Source organism: Schistocerca serialis, chromosome 5 (assembly GCF_023864345.2).
Source record: "Schistocerca serialis cubense isolate TAMUIC-IGC-003099 chromosome 5, iqSchSeri2.2, whole genome shotgun sequence".
Taxonomy (NCBI): Eukaryota; Metazoa; Arthropoda; class Insecta; order Orthoptera; family Acrididae; genus Schistocerca; species Schistocerca serialis.
In genome coordinates, this window is record NC_064642.1 from 138,926,916 (window position 1) to 138,954,901 (window position 27,986).

Genomic DNA, 27,986 nt, shown 5'->3' on the forward strand with positions numbered 1-27,986 from the left:
GTGCATCTAAACAGTAAGTTCTGCTGGAAATATCACTTTGCCACGAAGAAAAATGATCCTAATCCTACTCCTAATGAGCCAACTCCCCAAGACACCATCCAAATTGAACCCTACCTGGAACAGTTCCGTCCTCCGTCACAGCGGGACCCACCTCCTCTTCCTCAAAATCACCCTCTCCAAACCTTCCAGGAATTTCTGACTTCCAGCCTTGCATCTCAATCCTTCTTAAAAACCTTAATCCTACACCCAACATCACCACTGCTGAAGCCCAGGCTATCCGTGATCTGAAGGCTGACCGATCCATAGTCATTCTTCCGGCGGACAAGGGTTCCACGACCGTGGTACTTGATCGTCGGGAGTATGTGGCTGAGGGACTGCGTCAGCTTTCAGACAACACCACATACAAAGTTTGCCAAGGTAACCCCATTCCCGATGTCCAGGCGGAGCTTCAAGGAATCCTCAGAACCTTAGGCCCCCTGCAAAACCTTTCACCTGACTCCATCAACCTCCTGACTCCACCGACACCCCGCACCCCTACCTTCTACCTTCTTCCTAAAATCCACAAACCCAACCATCCCGGCCGCCCCATTGTAGCTGGTTACCAAGCCCCCACAGAACGTATCTCTGCCTACGTAGATCAACACCTTCAACCCATTACATGCAGTCTCCCATCCTTCATCAAAGACACCAACCACTTCCTTGAATGCCTGGAATCCTTACCCAGTCTGTTACCCCCGGAAACCATCCTTGTAACCATTGATGCCACTTCCTTATACACAAATATTCCGCACGTCCAGGGCCTCGCTGCGATGGAGCATTTCCTTTCACGCCGATCACCTGCCGCCCTACCTAAAACCTCTTTCCTCATTACCTTAGCCAGCTTCATCCTGACCCACAACTTCTTCACTTTTGAAGGCCAGACATACCAACAATTAAAGGGAACAGCCATGGGTACCAGGATGGCCCCCTCGTACTCCAACCTATTCATGGGTTGCTTAGAGGAAGCCTTCTTGGTTACCCAGGTCTGCCAACCCAAAGTTTGGTACAGATTTATTGATGACATCTTCATGATCTGGACTCACAGTGAAGAAGAACTCCAGAATTTCCTCTCCAACCTCAACTCCTTTGGTTCCATCAGATTCATCTGGTCCTACTCCAAATCCCATGCCACTTTCCTTGACGTTGACCTCCACCTGTCCAATGGCCAACTTCACACGTCCGTCCACATCAAACCCACCAACAAGCAACAGTACCTCCATTACGACAGCTGCCACCCATTCCACATCAAACGGTCCCTTCCCTACAGCCTAGGTCTTTGTGGCAAACGAATCTGCTCCAGTCCGGAATCCCTGAATCATTACACCAACAACCTGACAACAGCTTTCGCATGCCGCAACTACCCTCCCGACCTAGTACAGAAGCAAATAACCAGAGCCACTTCCTCATCCCCTCAAACCCAGAATCCCCCACAGAAGAACCACAAAAGTGCCCCACTTGTGACAGGATACTTTCCGGGACTGGACCAGACTCTGAATGTGGCTCTCCAGCAGGGATATGACTTCCTCAAATCCTGCCCTGAAATGAGATCCATCCTTCATGAAATCCTCCCCACTCCGCCAAGAGTGTCTTTCCGCCGTCCACCTAACCTTCGTAACCTGTTAGTTCATCCCTATGAAATCCCCAAACCACCTTCCCTACCCTCTGGCTCCTGTCCTTGTAACCGCCCCCGGTGCAAAACCTGTCCCATGGACCCTCCCACCACCACCTACTCCAGTCCTGTAACCCGGTAGGTGTACATGATCAAAGGCAGAGCCACATGTGAAAGCACCCACGTGATTTACCAACTGACCTGCCTACACTGTGATGCATTCTATGTGGGAATGACCAGCAACAAACTGTCCATTCGCATGAATGGACACAGGCAGACAGTGTTTGTTGGTAATGAGGATCACCCTGTGGCTAAACATGCCTTGGTGCACAGCCAGCACATCTTGGCACAGTGTTACACCATCCGGGTTATCTGGATACTTCCCGCCAACACCAACCTATCCGAACTCCGGAGATGGGAACTTGCCCTTCAGTATATCCTCTCTTCTCGTTATCCGCCAGGCCTCAATCTCCGCTAATTTCAAGTTGCCGCCACTCATACCTCACCTGTCTTTCAACAACTTCTTTGCCTCTACACTTCCGCCTCGACTGACATCTCTGCCCAAACTCTTTGTCTTTAAATATGTCTGCTTGTGTCTGTATGTGTGGATGGATATGTGTGTGTGTGTGTGTGTGTGTGTGTGTGTGTGTGTGTGTGTGTGTGTGTGTGTGTGTGTGCGAGTGTATACCTGTCCTTTTTTCCCCCTAAGGTAAGTCTTTCCGCTCCCGGGATTGGAATGACTCCTTACCCTTTCCCCTAGAACCCACTTCCTTTCGTCTTTCCCTCTCCTTCCCTCTTTCCTGATGAGGCAACAGTTTGTTGCGAAAGCTTGAATTTTGTGTGTATGTTTGTGTTTGTTTGTGTGTCTATCGACCTGCCAGCGCTTTCGTTCGGTAAGTCACCTCATCTTTGTTTTTATATATAATAAACAGTACGTTTAATTGACATTAGTAGCTCTTCAGAATGAAACAATCTTTTTAATGTCAAAAATTTGTTCATTAAAACCTGAAAGTTGGATGTTGTAATTAATGTGAAAAATACATTTGTGTGTTTGATTAAATAGCATGTATTGTGGTGGCTATAGTGTTGCATGATACAAGCTAATATGAAAATGACATTACTTTTATAGAGCTAGTCCGGGACCAATACAACTAAAAAATGAGGACTTAATGAATATCAAGGAAGATACAGATTTAGAAGATCCAGAAGCTAGCTCTGAGCACTTCATGGCAATTTTGGTAGAATGTTTAGCCTTGCTGCATAAGCTGCCAGATGCTATTGAGGTGAGACATCATTTAAACATACATTCACATCTGCATCATGAAGAATTTATCGTATGTTAAAATATACTATTCTTACAGTCTGTCTCTAAGTTGTTGCTGTAGAGGTCAAAGGCACTTACACTTGTAGGAGAGCCATCATATTGAGCTGTAAACTGTGATTTTTTTTACATTATTATCAGAAAATATGCAAAATAAATAAGCCTATTTCAAACTTAATTTATTTGACAATTTCTTTCTGAATTAAGTACAGTTGTGAACAGAAATACGTCCAGGAAACTTTCATTAATGTTAATGTGTGAAATGTTCAGTGATGATATGACCAATAAATCAAAATTGTGCATAGCAAAATCTGAAAAATCATTTAAGGAGCATGAAAACTTAATCATAATTTTTAAGAAATTAAATAGAAGATAAATACAATCAGCTCTAGGGATAAAACAAATGAGAATTTGAAGAAACAAACCAAATAAATGGGGACAAATCATATTTAAAAAGAATTTCAGCACCAGTTGCACTTTTATTTTATACACTGCCGGATTTAGCTGCTAAGGCCTTGTACCTGAATTGATTCACAATTCTTGAAGTATCCTCACTTCATAAAGGCTTGTGGGCAAAATCTGGCTGTGTATAAAATAAAAGTACCACTGGTGCTGAAATTCTATTAAAATCATTCCTTGCAGCTATGGATGCCCTGTGTCCCCCTGTTCAACATACAGGACAAGACAATTATCAAATCACTTTCACGACGTTGTCTTCCAAATCACTCAACAAGTTTCAAATCAGTGCACATACTGCTTCAAAGTGATATTCATCCAAGAATGAATCCCGTAGTCTGTTGCTATGTCATTTTCCTACAGTATACATTCTTCCAGGGGTGCTTGTCATACAATGTATGTACAAGAACTTTGTGATATTTGGAAAGTTTAAGACAGTTGCTGGTAGAAGTAAAGGTCTGAGGGCAGGTCTTAAGTCATGCTGTCAGAAGAGAATTTGCTCACAAAAGTCACAGGTTCCAAGGGTAAGTTGTGGTCCAGCATAGTTTTAATTTGCCAGGAAATTGTGAGCATCATATATGTCACCATCTACGCGTGCTTCCTACGTCTCCATTCACATGTGCTCTCTACAAGTCAGTATACATTGCATGACACAAGGTATTTTGAATCGGTATTGGCAATATCCTTTAATCTTGCATTCACATATGTAGCAGGTGTCTATGTGTCTTAGTACACACACTAATCTCTTGTTATTGTAATGGACCCATATACTGTTTATATGATGGAGGCAACTGGACTTTTGTGGTCTTCCTTGCATATCAGTTACTGAATGATTGAGGTGGCACATCAGTATGACACTGGACTTGTGTTGGGGAGGACAGCAGTTCAGGTCCACAACTAGAGTTCCTTAAATTGCTTAAGGCAGTTTCTAGAATGGATCTTTCAAAGGGCACAGACAATTTCCTTCTCTATTCTTCCGCCAATCCAAGCTCTTGTTCTGTCTCTAATGACCTTGTCGTCAACAGTGCAATGAGCATTGTCTTACATTTATAAACATTGAACAAGAGCTGACATTCAGTACACCAAGTAGAAATAATGTCTGCTAGTCTGCATTTTCTTACAGTAATCTAGTGATTTGAAATAGTCATCTGAGTCTCTGAACAGGCACAATCGCCTAACTCTGTCTAATAAAGTGTGCATATTGAAAACATTAATGGTCCTGCTACACTTTATATCTCACTGCTGAAATGGCAGTTTCACATTACTCCCCGTCTCATCCACTGCTCCAGTCTTAGCCTCTCTTTTTCTCTGCTGTGTATCGACAGTTACTATTTTCTGCATAACACATTATGTCAAACCTTTTAAGACTACTATGACAATTTTCATTCTGGATCAGATGATGACATGAAAAATGAAAGGCTGCAAGTCAAAACAACTAATTACAGGGTAACAAACTTCTCATGTATTGCTTTGCTTGTTACACAAACTGCAATAATAAAAATTGTAGATAGTCTGAAAAATGCCTATATACCATGATTTACATTAAATTATTTCACACTGAAACTTTAAAATGTGACATCAACGTTTATTCTAGCCTCTAGCATCCTGTCAGAAACTCTAATGATTTTAATGATGTGCTCTCCCCCCCCCCCCTTCCCCCCCCTTCCCCCCCCCCCCCCCCCCATACACACACACACACATACACGCTCACAGCAACACATATGCACCTTATGAACGCTGCCAACCAACTGTATATAATTCTTATTTTATACCTGGTGCACATACAGTGCGAACAGCAACAATCATCCATAAACATTGAAGGCATGAGGGGTCAAAGAATTCTTTTGTGGTTGTTGCAGTTTATATCAGCACATGCATTTGATTTTTTTAACCATCTGAAAGCCATAGTGTGACTGTTGTTGAACAAATAAAGCAGAGTGGCTGACCACCAACTGCAGTCAGGTGGTTGCCAACCATTACAGTAACTATACCAGACATAAAACATGTTGATCACAGCATTCGTGGCAACTGCCAGGTGACAGATGATGAAATATGACACAAAATCAATAAAGATAGTGTTATTTACGTTATTGCTAGGACACCAAAAAGTTTTTTTGGACTACCATGTGTTTGTTAACTGACCAAAGAAAAGAAACAGGTAAACAGTACCTATTGACATATTCAGCAATTCAGAATGAAAGGGAAGGCCGTCATGAGAAGTTATATAAATATTGCAGCAGATAAATATTGTAGCAGAAGTTACATAAATATTGTAGCACCCTGAAGAAATTTAAAGCATATGCACATCTTTATGTATTAAAAGCTTGCAAGCTCATGTTCAAGTAGACACACAGCTGTATGAGAAATCTTCCCCTAACGAAGTTCAGCAAAATTGTTGTTCCCATTTTATCATGCATAAAAATGGAAATAAAGTGGAATCTTGTTAATACATTTTTGAATGTCATAATCAGGAAAATGCGTTACTGAAAAATACCTAAATTGGTAATGATTTGATTTTTTTTTCAGCAGTGGAAATGCGTAATTTGTATAATTAAAAGTAGCCCTTTTGAATTAATAAGCAGTCTTGTAATAGCACACTTCCTGATATGCTATACTAGTAAATTAGAATTCTAAATGCGCCTTTTCAAGAATATATCCAGAATATCACACTCAGAAACTCAGAATTATGCATTAACACACAAGAAGCAAAAGTATTTTGAATATAGTGACAGTGGCGATATCCAGGCTGCTGGACATGTACATTTAAGCCTACAGCCAATTGAGGTGCAGGTGCATCACTTGACGCTAGAGCATAGATAGCTCTAGCCTCCAAAATATGAACCCCTTTTTAGGAAAGTATCTAAAAGAATCAGATATCAACATTTAACTTCAGTTTGAGTGGGATTTTTGTATTTGAATATCTCCTGCATATACAGTATATGTTAATCACATTGACATCCAATTTCAATGTTTCTGTCAATAACAACACCAATACTCATATGTAACTCATAAAACGTAACATTGTGCATAAATAAACTAACTGGTTAATAGAGGGGTGACACCACCTAAAACAATTTGAGTAAATAAAGAATAAATAAATAAATACGAACCTGGCTTGTGATGAATTTATTTATTCACAAAGGAAGATGGAGTTTTCAAAGATATTCTTAATAGAAAGGAACTTTGTTTATTTTGCTTTCCCCCATTAGTGAATCACTACTGATAATATAGTTTTTCATTGCTAAAGCTATTAATATACTCTACATGTTAACCTAACTATGCTACATTACACTGCAGGGTCCCATCTTCACAGGTGTTTGAAGAACATGTCAACTGTTGCTTGTTTCTTGTGTCATAATTTTAATTTCGTATTGTCCATCTTCATTAACATGTTCATCAACTTCAAAACTTAACACACAATGTTTAATTGTGTCCATGGATTCAGTGGGGATTTGACATTGTAGGATTTGGCAAAGGTTCTGTTTCATAAGGATGAAACTTCCTTGTGTCTCTGCCATCTGCTCCTGCAACATTTCATCAAACAGTGGTAAATCCGGGATGGAATGTAACAATATTATGAAAATGGTAGTTGCTGCTCACCATATGCAGAGAGACTGAGTCCAGATAGGCACAAGCTAGCTTTCGGCCAACAAGGCCATTGAAAATAGACAACATACACATAAACACTCATGCAAACACAACTCTCACACACATCAACAATTTCTGGTTGCTGAGGCCACACTGTGAGCAGCAGGGCATGATGGGAGCCGCAAGCTGGTGTTTTGGGTAAGGAGGAGGCTGAGGTAGAGAGGCCAAGGATAGCAGGGTAGGGGTGGGAGATGCTAAAGTGCTGCTTGTGGGAGTGTACAGGGACAAGATGGGGAGATGTTAGGGGTAGGGTAATTAGGTGCAGTTGGGAGGTTAGACAGAGGATAGGCGGGGTGGTTGCAGAAAAGGAGAGAAGTAAAAAGACTGAGGATGCAGTGGTGAAATATAGGGCTGTGTTCTCATAACCCTCCTGACCTCAACCTCATTAGTCATTGTCCTTACACATCTAGCCCCTTCCCTGTTCCCATTGCAGCACTACACAGCCCTCTATTCATCTATTCCAACGACATATCCTCAGTCTTTCCTGCAGCCCACACCCTCTCGCCCTCAGTCTAACCTCCTACTGCACCTATCTGCCCTATCCCAACCCTCTCTCCACCTTGTCCTGTACATTCCCACAAGCAGCACTTGAACGACACCCCCCCTCCCCCACCCCCTTCCCTGCTATCTCTCATCCTCCCAGCCCCAGCCTCCTCCTTGTCCCCACCATCTGGTTGCCTCTCCTGTAATGGGCTGCTGCTTGCAGTGTGGTGTGAGCAGCTCACCTTCTGACAGTCTTTTTCTTGTGCCTATCTGCTATTCAGCATCTCCACTATATGGTGAGTAGCAACTATTCTTTTCATTCAGTTACTTCATTAGTTGACATGGACTGGCAGACAGCAACACCTTCGTCATAGTCAACGTATGGCATCCAAAGTTAAGTTGTTCCGTATCTTCGTCTTGCCATTGTTGAGCTGCAATTTCATTGTTTTCTGACATGATGTTGTCTTCTGCAATGCTATGTTTTCTGAAATGATCTTTCCTGTGAGTGCCAGTATCCAATTAAAGCCAGCCTTCTGAAGACAGTTTGATATTGTGCTGTCTTGGAGAAAATCCCACATGTTTCTCATAAAATAGATAGCATCCAAGATCGTCACTTTTCTTCTTGTACTATAAAGACAGGCCAGCCTCTTTCGTACAAGAGATTTTCTGTAGTTTAGTTTCAGGTATTTTATAATGCCTTGGTCAGGTGGCTGAAGGTGGTCTGTACAACTGACTGGAAGAAACACTACATTTATATTATGAAGATATAATGTATCTTGAGAATGAACTGCACATTTGTCAGTGAAGAGGATGATTTTCCTGTTTCTGACGCACAACCTTGCACCCCAAGCACGCAAATATTCTTCAGATGTACTTATTGTTACCCATGCTTTCATATTAGCTGTATATTTGCATGGGAATGTCCGCACATTTTTGAAACATCGTGGACTTTTCACCTTGTTAATTACTATTGACACCAACTTTTCTGTTCCACTTGCATTGCAACATAACAGAATAGACAGCTTTTCATTGCTAAATTTTCTCCTGTGGTATTTCTCTTTTCTGAACTCAAGGGTTTTGTCAGGCAGAATGTGAAAAAATGGCCTATTTTTCCTGCATTAAAAATATTATTGGCACTGTATCTGACAATGATAGATGGAAGAGTATTTTTCTGCAACCCAACAGTTTCGATATTCTTGCTTCCAGTCACATCTGGAACACATTTATACACGGAATTGTGTCACCTCTTAAACCTTTTGATCCAACCATTGGATGCCTTGAAGTCTTCGAGTCCCAAATTTAGTGCTAAATATGTAGCTTTAGCATGAACCATAGTACCATCGACTGGAATGTTTGCTATGTGAGCTTGCCTAAACCACGTAAGTAACACACTTTCCAGTTCTGGAAACTGATTACAGTTCACACATTTTCTTTTGCCATTTCCTCCTTCTAGACATGTATGTTCAATTATTTCGCTTGCTTATTATCGTGTTTAATGTCCATGTCAATTACGTGCAGTATCAACTCACTTCACCTGTGGATTTTGTCTACTCCAGTCATAATATTTCACTTTTCTTCATTAGCAAACTGCCCTCACTATCTTCTCCATGGTGCATTGATATGCTATTTGACACACACACAAAAAAAATACCGTATGTACTGAGACTTAACCAAACACCAATGTCACGCTATACCGTGCACTAACGAAGACTAGCAACTGAGTTACCTGTGGTTTATTGTTGATGTTTGGCTGCAACAACATTGCTCCTGCCTCCGATTAGCACTTGTCGATAGGCTGCAAGTCATCAGAGATACTGCCAGCTGATACGAGCTACAAAACTGTACTGTACTTCTGCTTGTCAAATTGGTCATTACTAGCATAGCGTATGATTTGCACAGTTGCAGGCACTAAAAAACCCTGCCAAATTTGAACACACTAGGTAGGGAGGGAGAATGTGTAAATGAGTTGGGTTCACATGCGTTTAATGCAATTGGTGTTGGGACTCCCAAAAACTGATGTACTGTGCAGGAAAACATGGCATTGAGGAAAGTAGTAACGAAATTCCACCGTAGTTACTTGGTTGAGCCCTTGAAAGCAGACCATTAATCAGTTAAATCTAGAAAACCAGATAGATGACAATCTTGCTTTATTTGCTGTTGTGGCACCCTTTGCTGCGCATCGACCTTAGCAGTCCATCCCCGTTTCATATGCACCTGCCTCACTGTGACCATCTACTGATGCAGCAAGTTTCCTTCTTTGTACGCCTACTTCTGCAAAGCTCCCAATTCTGCTGTGCCCATCTACTAAGGTTGGTAACTACAGTGACCAAGACAATAGCTTCCTACTAAGCTACAGTTCTGCCTGCCTATCCTGGTCCTCAGTTCTAATCTCCCTTTCGTGGTGACAGCATTTGGAGTTTGGCCCCACACAAGTGCGGTGGTGTATGTGTTATATAGCTGCATGCTGCATACATGGAGCCCTTGTTGTAAAGTATTGAGACTCACCCGTGCAGGGCTGTCTCAACAGCTTGGTATGTAAAACAGTGCTTCATGCCACAAGACATTCACTTCTACTGGCAAGTGCATATGCCCATATGGGTACTAGCCGAGAATTGAGCTCCCATCCATCATGGCCGGTACACTTGCAGCATAACTGTGTTCAATTCTTTTGGGCCATGCCCTGGCCATTTCTTGTAATCAGTTCTGTGCCTTGTCTTAGCAAAATTGTATTTTTGTCTGTGCTATGAATTGTATGGTGTTAAGGCTATTACTTGATGTTTCACACAATGAACTGCTTATATGCTACAGATGCAATTGTGCCACACACTATGTTTTGTGCTTCAGCCATGAGCATTTTGTGCATTTTGTCTCTTTGCCTCCATGCAATGTAAAGACCCGTTCCTGCTACCACCAGCCCAACTGACACCTCACCTCGTGTGATTGCCATGCCAGCACCCCCTGATGTCATCACTGACCTAATTGGGCATCATGTAGAACTGCGGCGATGCAAACCTGACCTGCCTGCACACAGTGACCAGCTGCCCAGCCTGTGGCCCCAAACTCGATACATCTGCCACTGTTACCATCCCATGTGGCCTTGACACTCCCGTGATCGAGCGTATAGACCTTCCCCTCCCCCCACTGCCACCCCTCTGATGATACTGTGACTCACCTACTGTCCTTCAATCCTTGGGATCTGCACCATGGTTTTCCTCAGTAGACACCACTGTCGCTGGCTGTGGCATCACCCATGATGCATGTTATCAAATGGTGATCAGCCAGTCCAGCCATCATACATGTTGGAGAGCTGCGATGTTATCTCATTGCCACCAGCTGCTGATTGCTGTAAGACACTCTGGAGCCCCCTCGCTATGCAAATCACATCGTATGAGATGCAGAATGACTGGGTCCTCCTTTCCCTCATCCAATATGGGGACTGCCAACCCTCTCAGTTCCTGCACCAAATCCGAATCCTGACAGAGCCAAACCAGGTTTCCAACAGTTTCCTTTATAAAATGTGGCTGGCTCACATTCTGGACCTGACACAAACATCTGTACACCAGTGGCACCACATGTCAATCTCTGCCTCGCCAAAGCTGTCAGCCTCGCTGACAGGGTACAGGAAACGATGGCCTCCCAGCGTGCGACTACTGCCATTGTGTGCCAACCACACTCCCATGCGGTGCCACCAGCTGGCCATTACACTAACAGCGGCGTCACTGAGCTTACTCATTGCACCACTGATATCACCAGCTGCTCCTCTCCATGCCGACCCACAACACAGCACCAAGTAGCCAGCAGTACTACAGCCTCACCCACTTCAGTGCAGACATGACAATGGTGCAGTGTACCGTTGGCCGCCAGGACTCTGATGACCACCAAGTGTGCAGCTGTAGCCACCAGTATACAATGCAGTGGTGGCTATCGCCACTGCAGCTCCAGCTGCCCCACCAATGCCTTTTGAGCCACGGCCAGTCTCTGCGGGTACCATGAGTGCTTCGGCCCAGACACTGCTAACTGCAGGAAGCACTCCTGTTCGGCCCCAGATGCCAAAAACCACCAGGATTAGGTGCGCTCTGTTGCTGGTCAGTCTCCCAGCTCCTCATCTGCAATGCCTTGCACTCCCACACCGCTCGTGATGGATACTGGCTTTGCGGGGCTGAACTGCAGTTGATGGTGAGGTACCATCCAGCCACCAACGACTTCGTGAAACAGCTCCACTGTACCTTGAAGACCACTCTAGCCTGCCACAACAGTAGGTGGACTGTTGCCCTGCGTCTGCTACTTCTCGCCCTCTGTGTTGCTCACTAGGCCAACCTGGAGATGTCTGCTGCTGACCATATCTACTGCCATCTGCTTGCATGCCAGGTGACTTCCTGGAGCCTGCTGATGCCATCTGCGGATGATGATGTATCTGAGTTTGTTACTTGCTTTCAGGAATACGTGGCTCATGTGTAACACCCCACCCTCCCACCTATTGCCATGGTGAGCACGGGACATTCGTTCACCAAAACCTTGTCTCATGCACTCACATCATACTGCGCACTGAAGCCTGTTACCTCCACTTCATTTGCACTACTCTGACCCCCACTGGGCCCTGAAAAGGGACTCCAAGAAGTTCACCCTACATCTTCACAGTTCCTCTACCATTGTCTTGATCGACAGTCTGCACTTGGTCCTGAAAAGGAACTCCAAGAAGTTCACCCTACATCTTCACAGTTCCTCTACCATTGTCTTCATCGACAGTCTGAAGCTTGCCTGTATGCTGACCGACCCCACCCCATTCAGCCCAACAGCCATCCTCAACAACACCTGAAAGACATCCACTGCCAGCAATGCTGGCAACACCACTGAAACTGCTTGAATCATTTCTGCCACTGACCCCTCAGTCAAGACTTAATTTGAAGAGACAGTATTTATCCATTTTAAAATATACTATACACAGTTTAGCTTTCTTATAATGACACAGTTACAGTGACAACGTGGCTGTAACATTGTGATTTCTGTGATATGGCCATATTCCTCGTAAGGAAGATACCTGTCATTCTTGCTTAATACAACAAATGCAAGTGTGTGTATCTCATGTATAATGTCATTGTCTGCCTCAGTTAGAAACAAGATTTTCCAAGACTCAATGTACTGTAGAAATAAATCTGCTGTTGTAATATGGCAACCTGACATATTCTTCTCTCTGCCCTTCTGTCAACAGTAGGTGTAATATAGACTCCTCACCTCATTGTTACCCCAGCATGTTTATACTGCAGTAGTGGTGACAGTCACAGAACTCATCAACAATACATATGATGTTAATTTCCATAACAATTTGTTACGAAGTGCATGTGTTTTGGAACAGCTTTGCCAGTAAAAGAAAAGTTTTACTGGTGGCAGAGAAAGTGAAAGTGACTTGGAAGAAAGGCATAAAAGTTTTACTACATGTAAACAAAATGGATGTAGAACTAAGCAGTTATAAAAAGCTGTATGGAGCAATGTGGATGAAGCACTGCTTAAGTGGAGTAAGCAACAGAGAAGGGTCAGTGTACTCATTAGTGCACCTCTCCATGTGACGAAAGTAGAAGAATCTGCTAAGAAATTAAAGGATGATGAATTTGTGTGCAGTAGTGGCTGAATTGCTTTCAAGCAACATCACAGCATTACCTTTTTCAAAGTGAGCAATGAAGGCACCAGTGTGAATATTGAAACAATCCAACAATGGCTAACTAATGTGTGGCCTACAATTTGTGAAGGATTTGCAGACAACGACATCTTAAACGCAGACAAGATACATTTTCTTTGAACTGACATCTGCCAAAACTCTAAACTTCAAGTGGAAAAAATATGTTGGTGGCAAGTTATCCAAAGAACAAATAACAGTCCTGGTTTGTGCTTATGCACATGGAACTGAGAAGAAAAAAAAATGGCTCATGATTGGTAAATCAAAGAATCCTAAGTGTTTTAAGCACATAAAAAATGCTAATAAAAGGTCCTGGATGACCTCCAAACTCTTTGAAGCTGAAATAAGGCATTGGTATGGAAGCTTAGAACTCAGAAAAGGAAGATACTGGTTCACAACTGTCCCGCACATCCTGCACTCTCTGGTGTGGAGAGTATTAAGCTCATTTTTCTTCCTGCAAACACGACAAGCTTATTCCAGCCCACGGACCAAGGAGTAATGAGGAATCTGAAATGCCACTATTATAAGGTCATTTTATGGAAAACTGTACAATGCTTTGAGAAACAGCAGGATTATTCTGTTACAGTAGAGGATTGCAATCAAATGCATTACAAAAACTTGGAGCTGGGCCACAGCTCAAACCATCAAGAACTGTTTCTTCAGATGATGACCTTGTTACAACTGAAACTGAAACTAAGGACAAAACTGTAACTGAAGTGAAGAATTGGGGCCACAGTGACCATGAAGTGAATGAGGGAGATGAGATAGGAGGAGGAGGAGGAGGAGGAGGAGGAGGAGGAGAAGAAGAAGAAGAAGAAGAAGAGTTAAAAAGAAAGAAAGGTTGCATCCCTACTGTGAGTGATGCTTTAGAAGCCATTAGAATTGTGAAAAATTCTATGAAGCTAGGGGTGGGTGCAGTGAAATTGCAAATGAAGTACTGAACATATAATGTAATTTAGAAAGTGTATTTGGCAAATAGATGGCAGATAAAATTATTGATTAATTTACTCCTAAGTAAAGAAGTTTGGTGAGTACTTGATGAACTGCTGTATATACTATATTCGTGTAAGCTTAAGAGTGAATACTGTATGTAAAATAAAACAAAGCTAAATAAATTTGTTCTTTTCCATTTGCCATCACAATAGACTGAAAATACGAATCTCTGTTACAACAAAACTCATTTGTAACAACATAATTTTCAAGGTCCTTGTTGTTGTTGTAGCCAGGTTCCATTGTAGATATATTAATTTTGTTAAAACTGTCATTATTGATTAACATATTTTTGTTTCTCTAGTTTCTGTTCTGTGTAAATATTTTATTTGAGCATTTTGCCTCTCAAATTATCAACTGCAATCATACTTTTTATGTATAGTCTGATTATTTATGAATGAATAAATATTCTATAATAGAGGGAAACATTCCACGTGGGAAAAATATATCTAAAAACAAAGATGATGTGGCTTACCAAACGAAAGCGCTGGCAGGTCGATAGACACACAAACAAACACAAACATACACACAAAATTCAAGCTTTCACAACCAACGGTTGCTTCATCAGGAAAGAGGGAAGGAGAGGGAAAGACGAAAGGATGTGGGTTTTATGGGAGAGGGTAAGGAGTCATTCCAATCCCGGGAGCGGAAAGACTTACCTTAGGGGGAAAAAAGGACAGGTATACACTCACACACGCACACACCCATTGACAAATGTCTGCTTGTGTCTGTGTATGTGCGGTTGGATATGGGTGTGTGTGCGAGTATATACCTGTCCTTTTTTTCCCCCTAAGGTAAGTCTTTCCGCTCCCGGGATTGGAATGACTCCTTACCCTCTCCCTTAAAACCCACATCCTTTCGTCTCTCCCTCTCCTTCCCTCTTTCCTGATGAAGCAACCGTTGGTTGCGAAAGCTTGAATTTTGTGTGTATGTTTGTGTTTATTTGTGTGTCTATCGACCTGCCAGCGCTTTTGTTTGGTAAGTCACATCGTCTTTGTTTTTTGAATAAATATTCTAATATTATAGTCAAATTTTGACATATTACTTGCCTGGGGCAACATCTAGTGTGAGTGATGCAGACAATGGTGACATCTAAAATCATTTAAAATTGAACAAGGCTCCCCCAATGGCTACCAGATTCTGTACAGAATTTGCAGCTGAGTTATCACCTTTTTGAACCATATTATTGTAATGCTTCTCCCACTAACTTTTTCTAGATAGCAGGTTCAGTGATTTATGTTTTAGAACAGGAAGAAAACTTGAGAAAATTTAATTGAAATTTATTTTCTCTATTTATTCTAAAATGTAGTCTTTTTTTTCTTTTCTTTTTTTTTGCTGAGATATGATTTTTTTCATCTACATTACACACGGATCAGTGGAGTTAATTTCTCTCTGACTCTCTCTCTCTCTCTCTCTCTCTCTCTCTCTCTCTCACTAACGAGTAACTCCTACTAAAAACAAGAAAAAACAATTAACAGTAATTATAGATTAAAGGAAATTAAGTGTCAATGCAGCATCAAGTATTTAATCTCCACAATGTTGTTGGACTATGTGGTATAGTGGCTCTTTTTCTCTATCGTTTCTCAATAGCAAGTTCTTCCTGTTATTAGAAAATGCAACTAGCACAGAAAAAGATTTAAATGTGTTCTCTTTTTCATCGATGCTACATAAAAATACTCTGATTACTTCTGCTGGTGCAAAATTGTAAAAATAGTCAGGTTACATCTAATAATCCAAAATTATTTTTGTAGGATGGACATTACATATTGCCCAGCAGAGTTAATTAACATGTCCCATTCTTCTTTGTGATATCTTCCTTCAGTGAGTGTGGAAAAACAATTGATAGAAATTATTGTTAGAAGAAAGGAAAAAGAAAAACAGCTACATGGTGTCATGCATGTGATATCCAAATCCACAGAAGCTGAATCCCTGCCAGAGGAAACAGACCTAGGTGGCTGTTAGAGGGCATAGTATTGCTGCATTGCTGTGCTCACCATGTGAATATACTGACCAATAGTGTTCCTCGCAGCTGGTATAAACACAGCCACCCAGCGAATGGTCAATCAGTTCTGTAATCACATCGGATATTGTGGGTTACTATCCTCACTGTACTATGGACTATTTGATAACTTGATCTTTCTCTCTGGTCATGGTTTGGATTCTCTATCTCTTTGCTTGGTCTGTTGGCATTGTAGGGGCGAAGGTTTCCTCTTTGCACTTTGTTGTTGCGTAGAATGCTTTGGGTTTGTCTTTGCATCCTGTCTACTTTCAATCAGCCATATTTACTGTGACCATCACTTGATCTCGTGTTCTCTTTTGCAGGCAGCCCTTCCACTTTGCATCTTTACTCATTTTTTCATGTGTCCTGACACGTGCTGATGTTTGGCTACTTGCGAAATGGTATTGGCAATGAGAATACAGCCAGTAGTTTAGTACTGTGGACACTGAATTGGTTTGCCTGCTGGAGCAACAGCAGCAGCTAATACAAGAGAAGCAACTTCAGATAGACTTGTTGCAAAAGTTGCTTTGGCTTCAGGTGGGCAGACGCGAAGTGCACGAGGTTGCTTTGCTCCTGGCCTCAGCACCCCTGCAGTTGATGCCACCATTCATCCTCCAATTGTTTCCGCCTTTTTCTGACACCACAGAGGACTGGGACACGTATCAATTGTAGCAAAATTTTTAAGGTGCTGGAAGTCGTGGATAATTCATTGCAGTGATAATTATTTCTGTCATGGACATTGCCGGATACATGTTTTCTGCTCTGCAAATTGGCACCTCTGTCTGACCCTATTGTGCTCTCCTTTCAGGAGATATGCTCTTTGGACTGATTATCATTCCCAGAGATTTTATGTGGTTACCTGTAGGTCCACAGTACTAAACTACTTCCTGTATTCTCATTAACAATACCATAAATAGCCTTGGACAATCATACTGCTCCTTGGTCACTGACTTACAAAGTCTCAGCCACAAATGTGATTTCACTTGCACCAATCAAGGCTGCAATACTTCATACACAGACCTGTGATTCGTGGCATCATGATTCAGCTGACACCCGATCCTGATGTCCATACAGTGGCATTGAAACCTTAGAACCCATTGTTGGAGGACGCCTTGTGCATTGCACATACTTAAAATTGCACAGGCTGCTAAGAAAGGACTCATGGCAAGACCACAAATTGTGTTGGTTAATGCACTACCACATGTTCCACCCTTGCGTCCCAGGTGTAGGATGAACCCCAGGTTGCAGCAGTGGTGTTACTCATTATTCATTATTGTCTGATGTCTCTATGATATCCAAACCTCCAGTTGCTCGTCATGCATGGTATGGAACTGCTCCCTTCATGCTCACCATGTTTTTCTGCTCATTACCAAGAAGACTGTTCAGATTGCTGGGAATCCTGCACATGCTGTGGCTGAAACAGCCATCTCTGCTTGGTGTGTCTAAGCTGTGCAACCCACTCCCATCCTGTCCCATGAGTATATTAGCACACTGTACATGCACTGCAGTTGGTAGTCCCTCCGGGCAACCCCTTTGTGTGGAAAATGTTTCCCACAGTTCACTTTTCTCAACCAGGACACCTATTTCCAGGTGGACGCAGGGGCCACCCTTTCCGCGATAAGTCAGGTGATGTATCCATACCTGGGCCCACCTGAATTGTCCCCCTTCAGTGTCTGGTGGCCTATTTCTCATTGTTGATGTCTCTTGATCACTGTGGCCTACAAAAGTGTTATGTGGTTATCACATTATTTGTCGTGACCACCTGCTACTAACAATTTTGGCCTTGATGCCTTTACATTGTTTGGGTTTCCTGTTTCTGAAGAAGAGTGACTCAGACTTTCAGGCACACATCGCCCTTTGGCCAGACGCCCTGTGTTGATTTTACTGTGCCAGATCAATTCCAGTTACCTTATGTGCTGCTGTGAAGCAGGATGTAAATCATCTCCAGGTGTTGGGGTTAACAAGCCAGTGAAATCCAGTGCGCAGGCCATACCTGTAGTTATCATCAGAAAGCCCAGCTGTTCTCTCCAATTGTGTGGAGATATCAAGGCTAAAATCAGTGTGAGACCTCCCCTTCTCTCTTTGCTTCGTTTCTTTTGCTGATCTTTCCTCTTCTTTCTTCCTTCTTCATACCGCGGCTATATCTTAGGGTTTTCAGTGCAGAAATGTAGTGAGAAGGGGGCACGTGTGTGGTGGTTCATGATATTGTAGTGCTCGTGCCTCTGGTTTGAGAATACTAATGACTGAATTATGAACATTTTTCAAAAGAAAAACTTTTAAAACTATAAATAGTAGTGTAGCTAGTACTAACTATCGTTCTACTAAACTGAATGAGCGCAACACCGTTGATGAAGTTTCAACCTCAAAAGTAGTTTATTAATACAAATTAGCTGAAATAAAAAAAAAAAAAACCTCACAGTTAGAGTAATTAGTTTCTGATGTTTGTGTAGTGGTCATTGATACTTAAAAGATCATTTCAATAATTCTGTCACTGTCCGTTTATGAGTTGCTAAGCAACGTATCAACAAGCTGACTATGCAATGATTAATATTTGTCATATCCCGACAGTAAATCACTTCTCGCTTGCTTTAAGCATCAAGACGATTACTGTGCCGCTCATATAAGTCTTTGACAGTTATTATCAAGCTAACGTCCGTAAATTGCAGTTAATGTTACTGAATCCTACACACAACGATAATGCCCAATATCCAGCTGCATATCTTAAACTCCACACTGATATTTGAGAATTCGCGTGTGATTTGTTTGCACCAAAGTCGGGCCATTGTTCCCTAGAATAATTTTTAAATCAACTCCGGGCTGTAAATTAACAATTCTATGCTCATTTATGAAAGTTACAGAAGATTGCACTCGACGACTACTTGATCACGCTTTCGAACAACACGGAAGTTTCTGTTCTTACAAAGAGGAAACATATCATGCATAATGCAACAAGGTGTTTTGCTATGTCAAAACATATTTATATCTATCTCATTAAAACTTATTACCTATTAAATGTTATAAATAATTAAATTCTTTACTCTGTAAATAATCAATAAAATTTAGAAATGAATTACATGTATTAAAAAAAAAAAAAAACAAAGAAAATCTCAAGTTGATATGACGTCATGGGTCACTACTTGTTTTGGCTCCCCTACATTCACGTGATACAAAGTAGATCCGACTACATTGGACATACTCATGTAATGCTGCAAGTGCTTGATCACAGGTGGAAACTTATCCAAAAGACCTTTTCACCAAACTATAGAGGGGAATACTACTTCTAGTTTGACCTCACCAATGATTACCTCCAGTTACTCTTTGGTGAGGAATCACGGAACATCATTGTCATTGATATGCCTTTTGGACTGTAGAAGTACAAGCAACTCCCATTTGGCATTGTATCGGCCGTTGCAACTGTCCAAAACTTTCTGGAACAGCTGATGCAGCATATTCCTGCTTGTGTGAATTACTTAGCCTTTGCAAAATTCTGTACCCCTTTTATGCCACTATATTGTCTTTCAGTGATGTGCGGGTTTTTTCAGATGGAAGTGATGTATTTGGGGCACTGGCTCTCCGAAGAGAGAATCAGGCCCACTGATCGAAATGTTGCAGCAATAGTCTTCTTACCCCACCTGACAAACTTACCTGAATTGTGAGTGTTTTTAGGCAAAATCAAGTATTATTATTCCATGTTCTTTACTGTACATGGGCCACATTTCATAACCCCTCAATAAATTGCATAAAAACAGTGTGCCCTACAACTGGGCTCTTGCCTGCAACTAGTGTTTTACCCAATTGAAAACCGTGCTGAAATCTGCCTCTGCCTCAAGCCATTCCCTTCAAGTTGCCTGTAGGTTGAGAAGGCTGACGCATCTGCCTGCGACATCAGGGTGGTCTTGGCTCACGGGATGAGGATGGCTCCAAATAGCCTATAGCATATGCATCAAAGATGTTGACCCTTGCACTGTGAAACTATTTCCAGATTGGAAAGGAGGCATTGGCATTAATGTTCGCAATTAAAAAATGTCATGTTTACCTTTTTGGGGGACAGTTAGTTCTCATGATGAATCACAGGCTTTGGTGGCATTATTTGGACCATGCTACATGCTCCTGGAGTGGACAGCCCCCTTCCTCCGTTGCTGTGCATTGTCCCTGAGCGCATGCAATTACACCAGCCAGTATAAATTAATGGCACAGCATTCCAATATAAATGCACTGTCATATCTCTCCTCTGGCCCGGACCCTGATTTTGACCAACAAGAGATCTCTGTTTTCACATTGATACCGAGTGGCAACATATGTTGGATGGTTTTCCCACTAAGCCCTTGTGTCGCTGCCACCACGTGCTGGGACCAAACCTTATGACTGGCCCTCTGCTATATGACCCAAGGCTGGCCAGCTTATCTCACCCGCAGTTGACGAACAAGTTCACCTGCTGGAAACATATTTCTTACAGGCTTGCAAATGTTGATGATGTCATTCTTTTGGATACTGAGACGGACACCCACCAGATGGTCATCCTGACAGAATTGTGTTGACGGGTGTTAAGCTAGCTGCACAAACAACTTTGGGGGATGTTTTAAGTGAAGCCATTAGCTCACCATTTATACTACTCACTGGCCAAGGATAAGTGGCAACATTGAAAGAATTGGCCTTAGTTGCACACTTTGTGTATGGCTCCATGCAGCACACCCACAATCATTCAGCCAGTGGCCAGTGGCCAGTGGCATAACCTGGCCACAAAGCCCCCCCCCCCCCCCCCTGTCCAATCCCACCCTCCCCCTGTCTCTCCTGGGACCACATCTATCTTCATTTTGCGGGCCTATTTTTAGGATCGATGTGGTTGCTCATCGTGGATGCTTACTCGAGTACCCAAAATTGTATGCTTGGCACTCATCACAACTGACACCACCGACATCGTCTTCACCCAGGTTTTGGACATTGTCATACATTGGGCCACAATTTATGGTATCTGTCAACAGCATAAAACATATTTGCAGTCCTCAGTTCCATCCATCCTTAAATGGTTAACTGGAATGTCTCATTTGGACTTCTAAGCACCACATTAAAAAGGCTGTTGAATCCTCTGCCACTGCACCAGCCCTCATCCTGATTTTGATAACTTACTGAACCATGCCATTTAACAATCATAGCCCCATTAGCTACTCCCTGGGCTGCAACCATGGGTCCTACTTTATCTCCTGATGCCACCCCAATCAGAGCTCCACTTTTATCCCTCCCAGCATTAGGCACCTGATGCGGTTGTGCGGGCCCTCCCCTATGGCAGTACTGAGGCCTGGATGCGGGCGATGGTTGTGGATATTCCTGGGTGGCAGGTTATGGTGGTACAAACACGGAAGGGGCTCGAGTGACACCACCACAACCAGCTCCGGCTTGAGTGCAGGTATTGTTTTTGCTGCCACCTCCTCCACCAGCTTATGGTGACAATGTGGCACCTGGCCTGTGTCCTGGCACCTGCCAATGACTCCCCACTATTGCCCTGGTGATCCCTTCCACATCCACGTGGTTTGATTAAAACCCCTGGTACCGATGAACCACCTCCCTTCCCATAGCTGGCAGTCAAAGGTACTGGGCCTTCGCCCATTCCTCCATTCCACCCCTGTGGCACTGTCTGTGGCGTTTTCACCCGTACACTGTTTTATGGGGGATCTGGTATCCAGATCCACAGAAGTTGTATGCCTGCAGGAGTAAATGGCCCTAGATGGCTGTTAGAGGGCATAGTATCGCTGTAGGTCTGCACTTGCATAGTGAGTGTGCCAACCGTCTCACCATGTGACTAAGCCAGGCAGTAGTATTCCTCACGGCCAGTATAAATACGCTCCCCTCCCCCCCCCCCCCTCCCCCCCAGTGAACGGTCAGTCAGTTCTGTAATCATGTCCGCAGCTTGTGGTCTAGTGGCTGTGTTGTTGCTGCCTCTGTATCATGGGGTCCCGGGTTTGATTTCCAGCCGGGGTGGTGATATTTCTCTGCCCGGGGACTGGGTGTTTGTTTTGTCCTCATCATTCATCATCAGCATCATTCGTGACCGTGGCTAACTTGGATTTTGTAAAAACTGGACTGTGAAAAAATTGGAACTTTGTACGGGTGCTGATGACTGTGCAATTGAGTGCCCCACAAACCAATCATCATCATTATCATCATCATCATCTGTAATCATGTCTGATAGTGTGAGTTAGTATCATCGCTGTGCTATGGAACTAGTTGATAACTACTTCGCCTGGTGTTTGGTCTTTCTCTTTGGTCAGGATTCAGATTATCTCTCTCTCTCTTTCCTATTGGTCTGTTGACACTGTTTGGTGAAGGTTTTTCTTTGTGCACCTTGTTGTTGCATATGTTGCTTTGGGTTTGTCCTTGTCTGTGCCCCATGCGCTGTCAGTCAGCCGTGTTTATGTCAACTGACACTTGGTTTCGTGTTCTCTTCTGCAGGCGGCCTTTCCAACTTGTGGCTTGACTCATTTCACAGATATAGCAGTGGAGCTCATCTGCTTAACATCTTTGACCCACACAGCAGACACAACAGTGGCCAGTGTATGATACACAGTAGATGAACTCCAGTTGGCTGCAGAGCTTACTCACCTCACGTTAAATAATAATAATAATAATCAAAACTGAATCCTTGCAAAAGAAAAAATTAAATATTTAAATAATACTCCATTAAGCAAAACTTGCCAAAATAGATATTAACTGTGACTGGACCAGCAGCAGGAGTACAAGCACTAGTGTCAACAGTTTTGTGCTTCTACATACCCCTTGCACCTGCTGATCAATCACAGGTTATGAAGTCTGTTTAGTATTAGTTAGCCTGACCTCATATTTATGTGATAGCCCTTGATACACAAATGAACAAGATGTCGCAGATAACTCAACATCCAAATTCACTTTTTTGGAAAAAAAAAAACAGTTGGGTAACAACTCAGGAACTTGGAAGAACATATCACATCTTGTTCTTTTGGGCAACAATGCTTTGGCTGCCCCAAGTATTAAATGCCCACATAAAATCACATTTCACGTTCAACAGGGAACTGAGCAGTTCCTGATGCTTCCATGCCCAATAAGATATGTATGTCCTATCAATGATAAATTCTAGGAAAAAGCACAAGTGTGTACTATTTATGGGCGTGAGGCTTGCCATTACTTTACCCCCAATACATAGACTTGAAACCACGAAACACAGTATTTGAAGAAGATGATATTCCTCATTCACAATTTTTAGTCAGTGACACAGACTGTCCTAAGATCCTTAAAACTGGAGTCTACCCAAGGAGTTATCAGACTAGAGCTTAACTTGGATTAATCTGTACATAATAGTAAATGTAATTTGAAGCTATTACAAAACATGTCCCTACTAAATACACCAGTATAAAAATTACACAAAACATTACCAATTGCAAAAACTTGACTTAATGAACAATCAAATTAAAAATAAGCAGTCACTGATCATGACAGAGGAGTTACTTCCCTGATTTCATTATCTTTTGTCCTCTACTTCCTGATCAAAGTGGAAAAACCTTGGTATAATTAGCAGGTTATGGTTTATTTTGGTAAATGCTGGAGATACACAAAATCATATTATTATATTTTGCACTAGTTTCATATTGAGAAGAATTCAGCCAGCCGGTGTGGCCGAGCAGTTCTAGGCATTTCAGTCTGGAGCCACGTGACTGCTACAGTCGCAGGTTCGAATCCTGCCTCGGGCATGGATGTCTGTGATGTCCTTAGGTTAGTTAGGTTTAAGTAGTTTTAAGTTCTAGAGGACTGATGACATCAGATGTTAAGTCCCATAGTTCTCAGAGCCATTTGATTTGAGAAGAATTCATTGCCAGCTAATAACACTACTTTCTTAACTATTGTCAGTAAAAGACTTACAGAAGTTGTAAAAACCCTTCCCTACAACTTAAAACTACAGAGCTTACAAAAATTAAAAAAAAAAAGTTTTATTGTTATGATCTACAGCTGGCAGCTCTTCGTGACACTTGGTGCAGTTTGAATTTCTCCACTATACCTCTTGATCTGTTTAACACAATTCAGTCCCTTAAATCAACCTATTCCGTGGTGCCCAAAGAATTTTCTGCATCTCCAGTTTAAAAAAAAACTGTTCGTGCTTATTTACCATTCTTATGATCTGTTTCCAGTTAACCTTCTCACTTACTAATTGGACCTGCTGTATGGCTTATGTACTTTTTGTTCCATTACTGTTCTGTAACTGTTTACCATCTTCTCTGGAGAGGTTTGGCTTCCCCTTCTGACCATTCTTTGTCCACTTGTCCTCTTCATGAGCTTTATTAAAGACATCCAGTTATCTCAATAACTTAAAATTGAGCTGTACTTGACCACAACTTCCCAGTCATTTTCTCCCATACATAGGTGGACTTCCTACTGATTAATACTCTCATCAGATAGCTCTCACTTATTGCTACATATAAGAGCTTTACCATTAAAGGACACTTATGTAAAACTTTGGCCACAACCTTCATCCTTAAAAGAGAGAAACACACCATTGATACACACAAGCAAACACACTTCATGCACACATGACTGCCAACTGCAGCATCTCGGGCCATAATGACTCTCTTTTACTGATGAAGGCTGTGGCTGAAAGCTTTATGTAAGTATGTTTTAATGCCTGTCTGCAACTTCCTGTTGATAGCTATATATCACATACAAATAGGATGAAAATTCAGTTTTAGAGCTGTCATTCTTTGTAAAATTATCTTTGGAACAGGGCTTAGACCTCACAAACTCTACTTAGAAGAGAGTCGCGGTCCACTTTCTGCATGCATATTGCTTCTTCTCCCCCCCCCCCCCCCCCCCCCCCCCCCCCCCCCCCCCCCACACACACACACCAAAAAAATCTATTTCCTCGGTGTTGAAACTCAGTCATATATAAATATATGTTATCAGTATAATATAATGAACTTTGTAACATATTCCTATCATCAATTTCAACTCTCTCATATCACATAAAATAATAATAAAGAACGAAGTTGTATTTCTGAAACCTGATATTCTAATGGTTACAAAGTAGAATGAAATGAAAAGTGGGATACGTACAGACTAATATGAAAAAGTCACTTTTATTCAACAGAAATGTTAACTGTTGACAGCTGAAGGGACACTAGTACTCAGAAGCAGTGAGAAAGCTGGCTTCCTCTTAATGTCATACATGCCATAAGAATAGTGTTAGTTTTTCACCCTATTTCTGTGTAATATATGATATGGATACATATTCTTGCCTTCTAAGTATTAATTTAGTTGTAAGAGACATGAATGATTGTAAAATAACCAGGCAAGAGCTAAAACCCGTGAATCAAAAATGTAACTTACAATATTGTGAACATATACTCCTGAAATTTAAAATAATAGAAGCTTACCCCAACTGGAACCAAGAGAATAGAAACATACTGTTTCACGTGTAAGAAGGGCATACACTTACCACCACATGTTTATTAAGTACTCTTCTTTATTAAAAAGTAAGTGTGACAAACATGCTGCCAAAATAGAAAAATGCTGTCTTCATTGTACAAATTTAGGAGTTTGGTGCCCACTAGGAAGAAAATTTTAACAACGTCCCTTACCCTGAGTATTGTGAATCAAAGAGAAGATTAAAAAATGTATGTCATCCACACGTTTAAAGCAGGCTTGCCTACGGCATGCAGAACTTCATGCTTGCTTTTTGGTGTGGCTTAATTTGGTCAGCATGACATTCCTCAGTTCACCAGAAATGTGGTGTAAGCATTGTTTATCCTTCGTCATTTGTTTGTAGTATAAAGAATTTATCATTGCAGTCCTGTACATCTACATCTACATGAACCTGTTCTCTGTCAATCCTATCTGGTAAGGACCCCATACAGCACAGCAATGCTCTAGCAGAGGACAAACAAGTGCAATGTAGACAGTCTCTTTAGTAGTCCTGTTGCATCTTCTAAGTGTTCTGCCAGCAAAATGTAGCCTTTGGTTTTCTTTCCCCACAGCATTAGCTATGTGATCAGTCCAGCTTCATTTGTTCGTAATTTCTATTCCCAGGTATATTAGTTGAATTGACAGCCTTAAATTTGTGTGTGTTATCATATTACTGAAATTTAGTGGATTTCTTTTTGTGCTCTGTGGATGACCTGATGCTTTTCCTTAGTGAGAGAGAATTTCTGTATTTTGCATCATTTGGGTATTGTGTTTAGATCATTTTGAGATTGGTTTTGATCTTCTGATGATGACTTTACTAGATGGTAAGTGACACCATCATGTGCAAATAATTTAAGAAAGCTGCTCAGATTATCTCATTTATGTTGATTAAGAACAGCAGAGGGTCAGTATTACTTCCTTGGGGAACACTGGATATCCCTTGTGTTTTACTCAATGATTTTCCATCAGTTACTATGTACTGTAACGTTTCTGAGAGGAAATCATGGATCCAGTCACACAACTGAGGTGATACTCCATAGGCAGGCAATCTGATTAGAAGCCTCTTGTGGTGAACAGCATCAAAAGCCTTCTGTGAATCTAAAAATATGGAATCAATTTGAGATCCCCTGCGAGCAGCACTCATTACTGCACGCAAACAAGGAGCTTCTGTAGTTGTATTTCACAAGAACGATATTTTCGGAACCCATGCTGACTATGTGTCAATAGATGATTACCTTCGAAGTAATTCATAATGTTTCAAAACTCTACTGCAAATCAATGTTAGTGATCCAGGTCTGTAATTCATCAGATTATTCCTATTTCCTTCCTTGAGTATTGGTGTATTTGTGCAACTTTCCAGTCTTTTGATTTGGGTCTTCTGTCGAGCTAGTGGATGTGTATGATTACTGAATATGAGGCTGTTGCATCAGCATACTTAGAATGGGGCCTTACTAGTGTGCTATCTGGACCAGAATACTTGCCTTTATTAAATGCTTTAAGCTGCTTCTCTACACCAGGGATATCTCATTATAAGCCATTCATGTTGGCAGCTGTCCTTCATTCAAATTCTGGAATATTTCTTTGTTTTCTTTGGTAAAGGAACTTCTGAAAACTGTGTTCATTAACTCCACTTTAGTGGGGTTACCATTGGTAATGTTACCATTGTATCGCGCAGCGAAGATATTAATTGGGTCTTGCGGATGGTGTAATTTACATGTGACCAGAATATCTTTGGATTTTGTGTGAGATTTTGAGGTAGGGCTTCATTGTGGAAGCTATTAAACGCACCTCGCATTGAAGTCGTCGCTAAATTTTGAACTTCAGTAAAACATCACCACTGGTGGAGAGTTTGTGGACTTTTAAATTTGGCATTATTTTTTTGTTGCTTCTGCAACTGTGTCCTCACTTGTTTAGTGTACCATTGGAGGTGGTCACACCTTTTATCAATTTATTCTTTGAATTTAAGTCTTATCTCATCTACCCTTGTTGGGAAGGAGTGGAGGATGTCTCTTAGGAAGGCATCAAGCAAATTTTTATCTGCTATTTTAAAAAGATGTATTTTGTGTTTACTTTTGGTGGATTTGGATGTTGCAGTGATAAGTCTTGCTACAATAATTTTATGGTCACTAATCTCTGTATTTGTCATGATGCTCCCTATTTGCTCAGGATTATTTGTTACTAAGGGGTCAAGTATGTTTTGCAACCATTTATTCTTTGAATGGGCTCCTGAACTAATTGCTCAAAATAATTTTTGGAGAAGGCATTTAGTACTACTTCTGTTGATGTTTTATAGCTACCACCAGCTTTGAATATGTCTTACCACCAACAAATCGGAGGTAGATTGAAGTCA

At 41.7% G+C, this 27,986-nt stretch overlaps 1 protein-coding gene across 2 annotated transcripts in view; it reads left to right on the forward strand.

Annotated features, from left to right (window-relative positions):
• The window catches only part of LOC126480805 (exocyst complex component 4), a 241,833-nt gene that overhangs the window by 68,783 nt on the left and 145,064 nt on the right, over nt 1–27,986 (forward strand). For both annotated transcript variants that reach the window (XM_050104127.1, XM_050104126.1), the window contains exon 6: nt 2,778–2,931. In XM_050104127.1, coding sequence (XP_049960084.1) covers nt 2,778–2,931 — 154 coding nt within the window. The remainder of the gene's footprint in view (nt 1–2,777; nt 2,932–27,986) is intronic.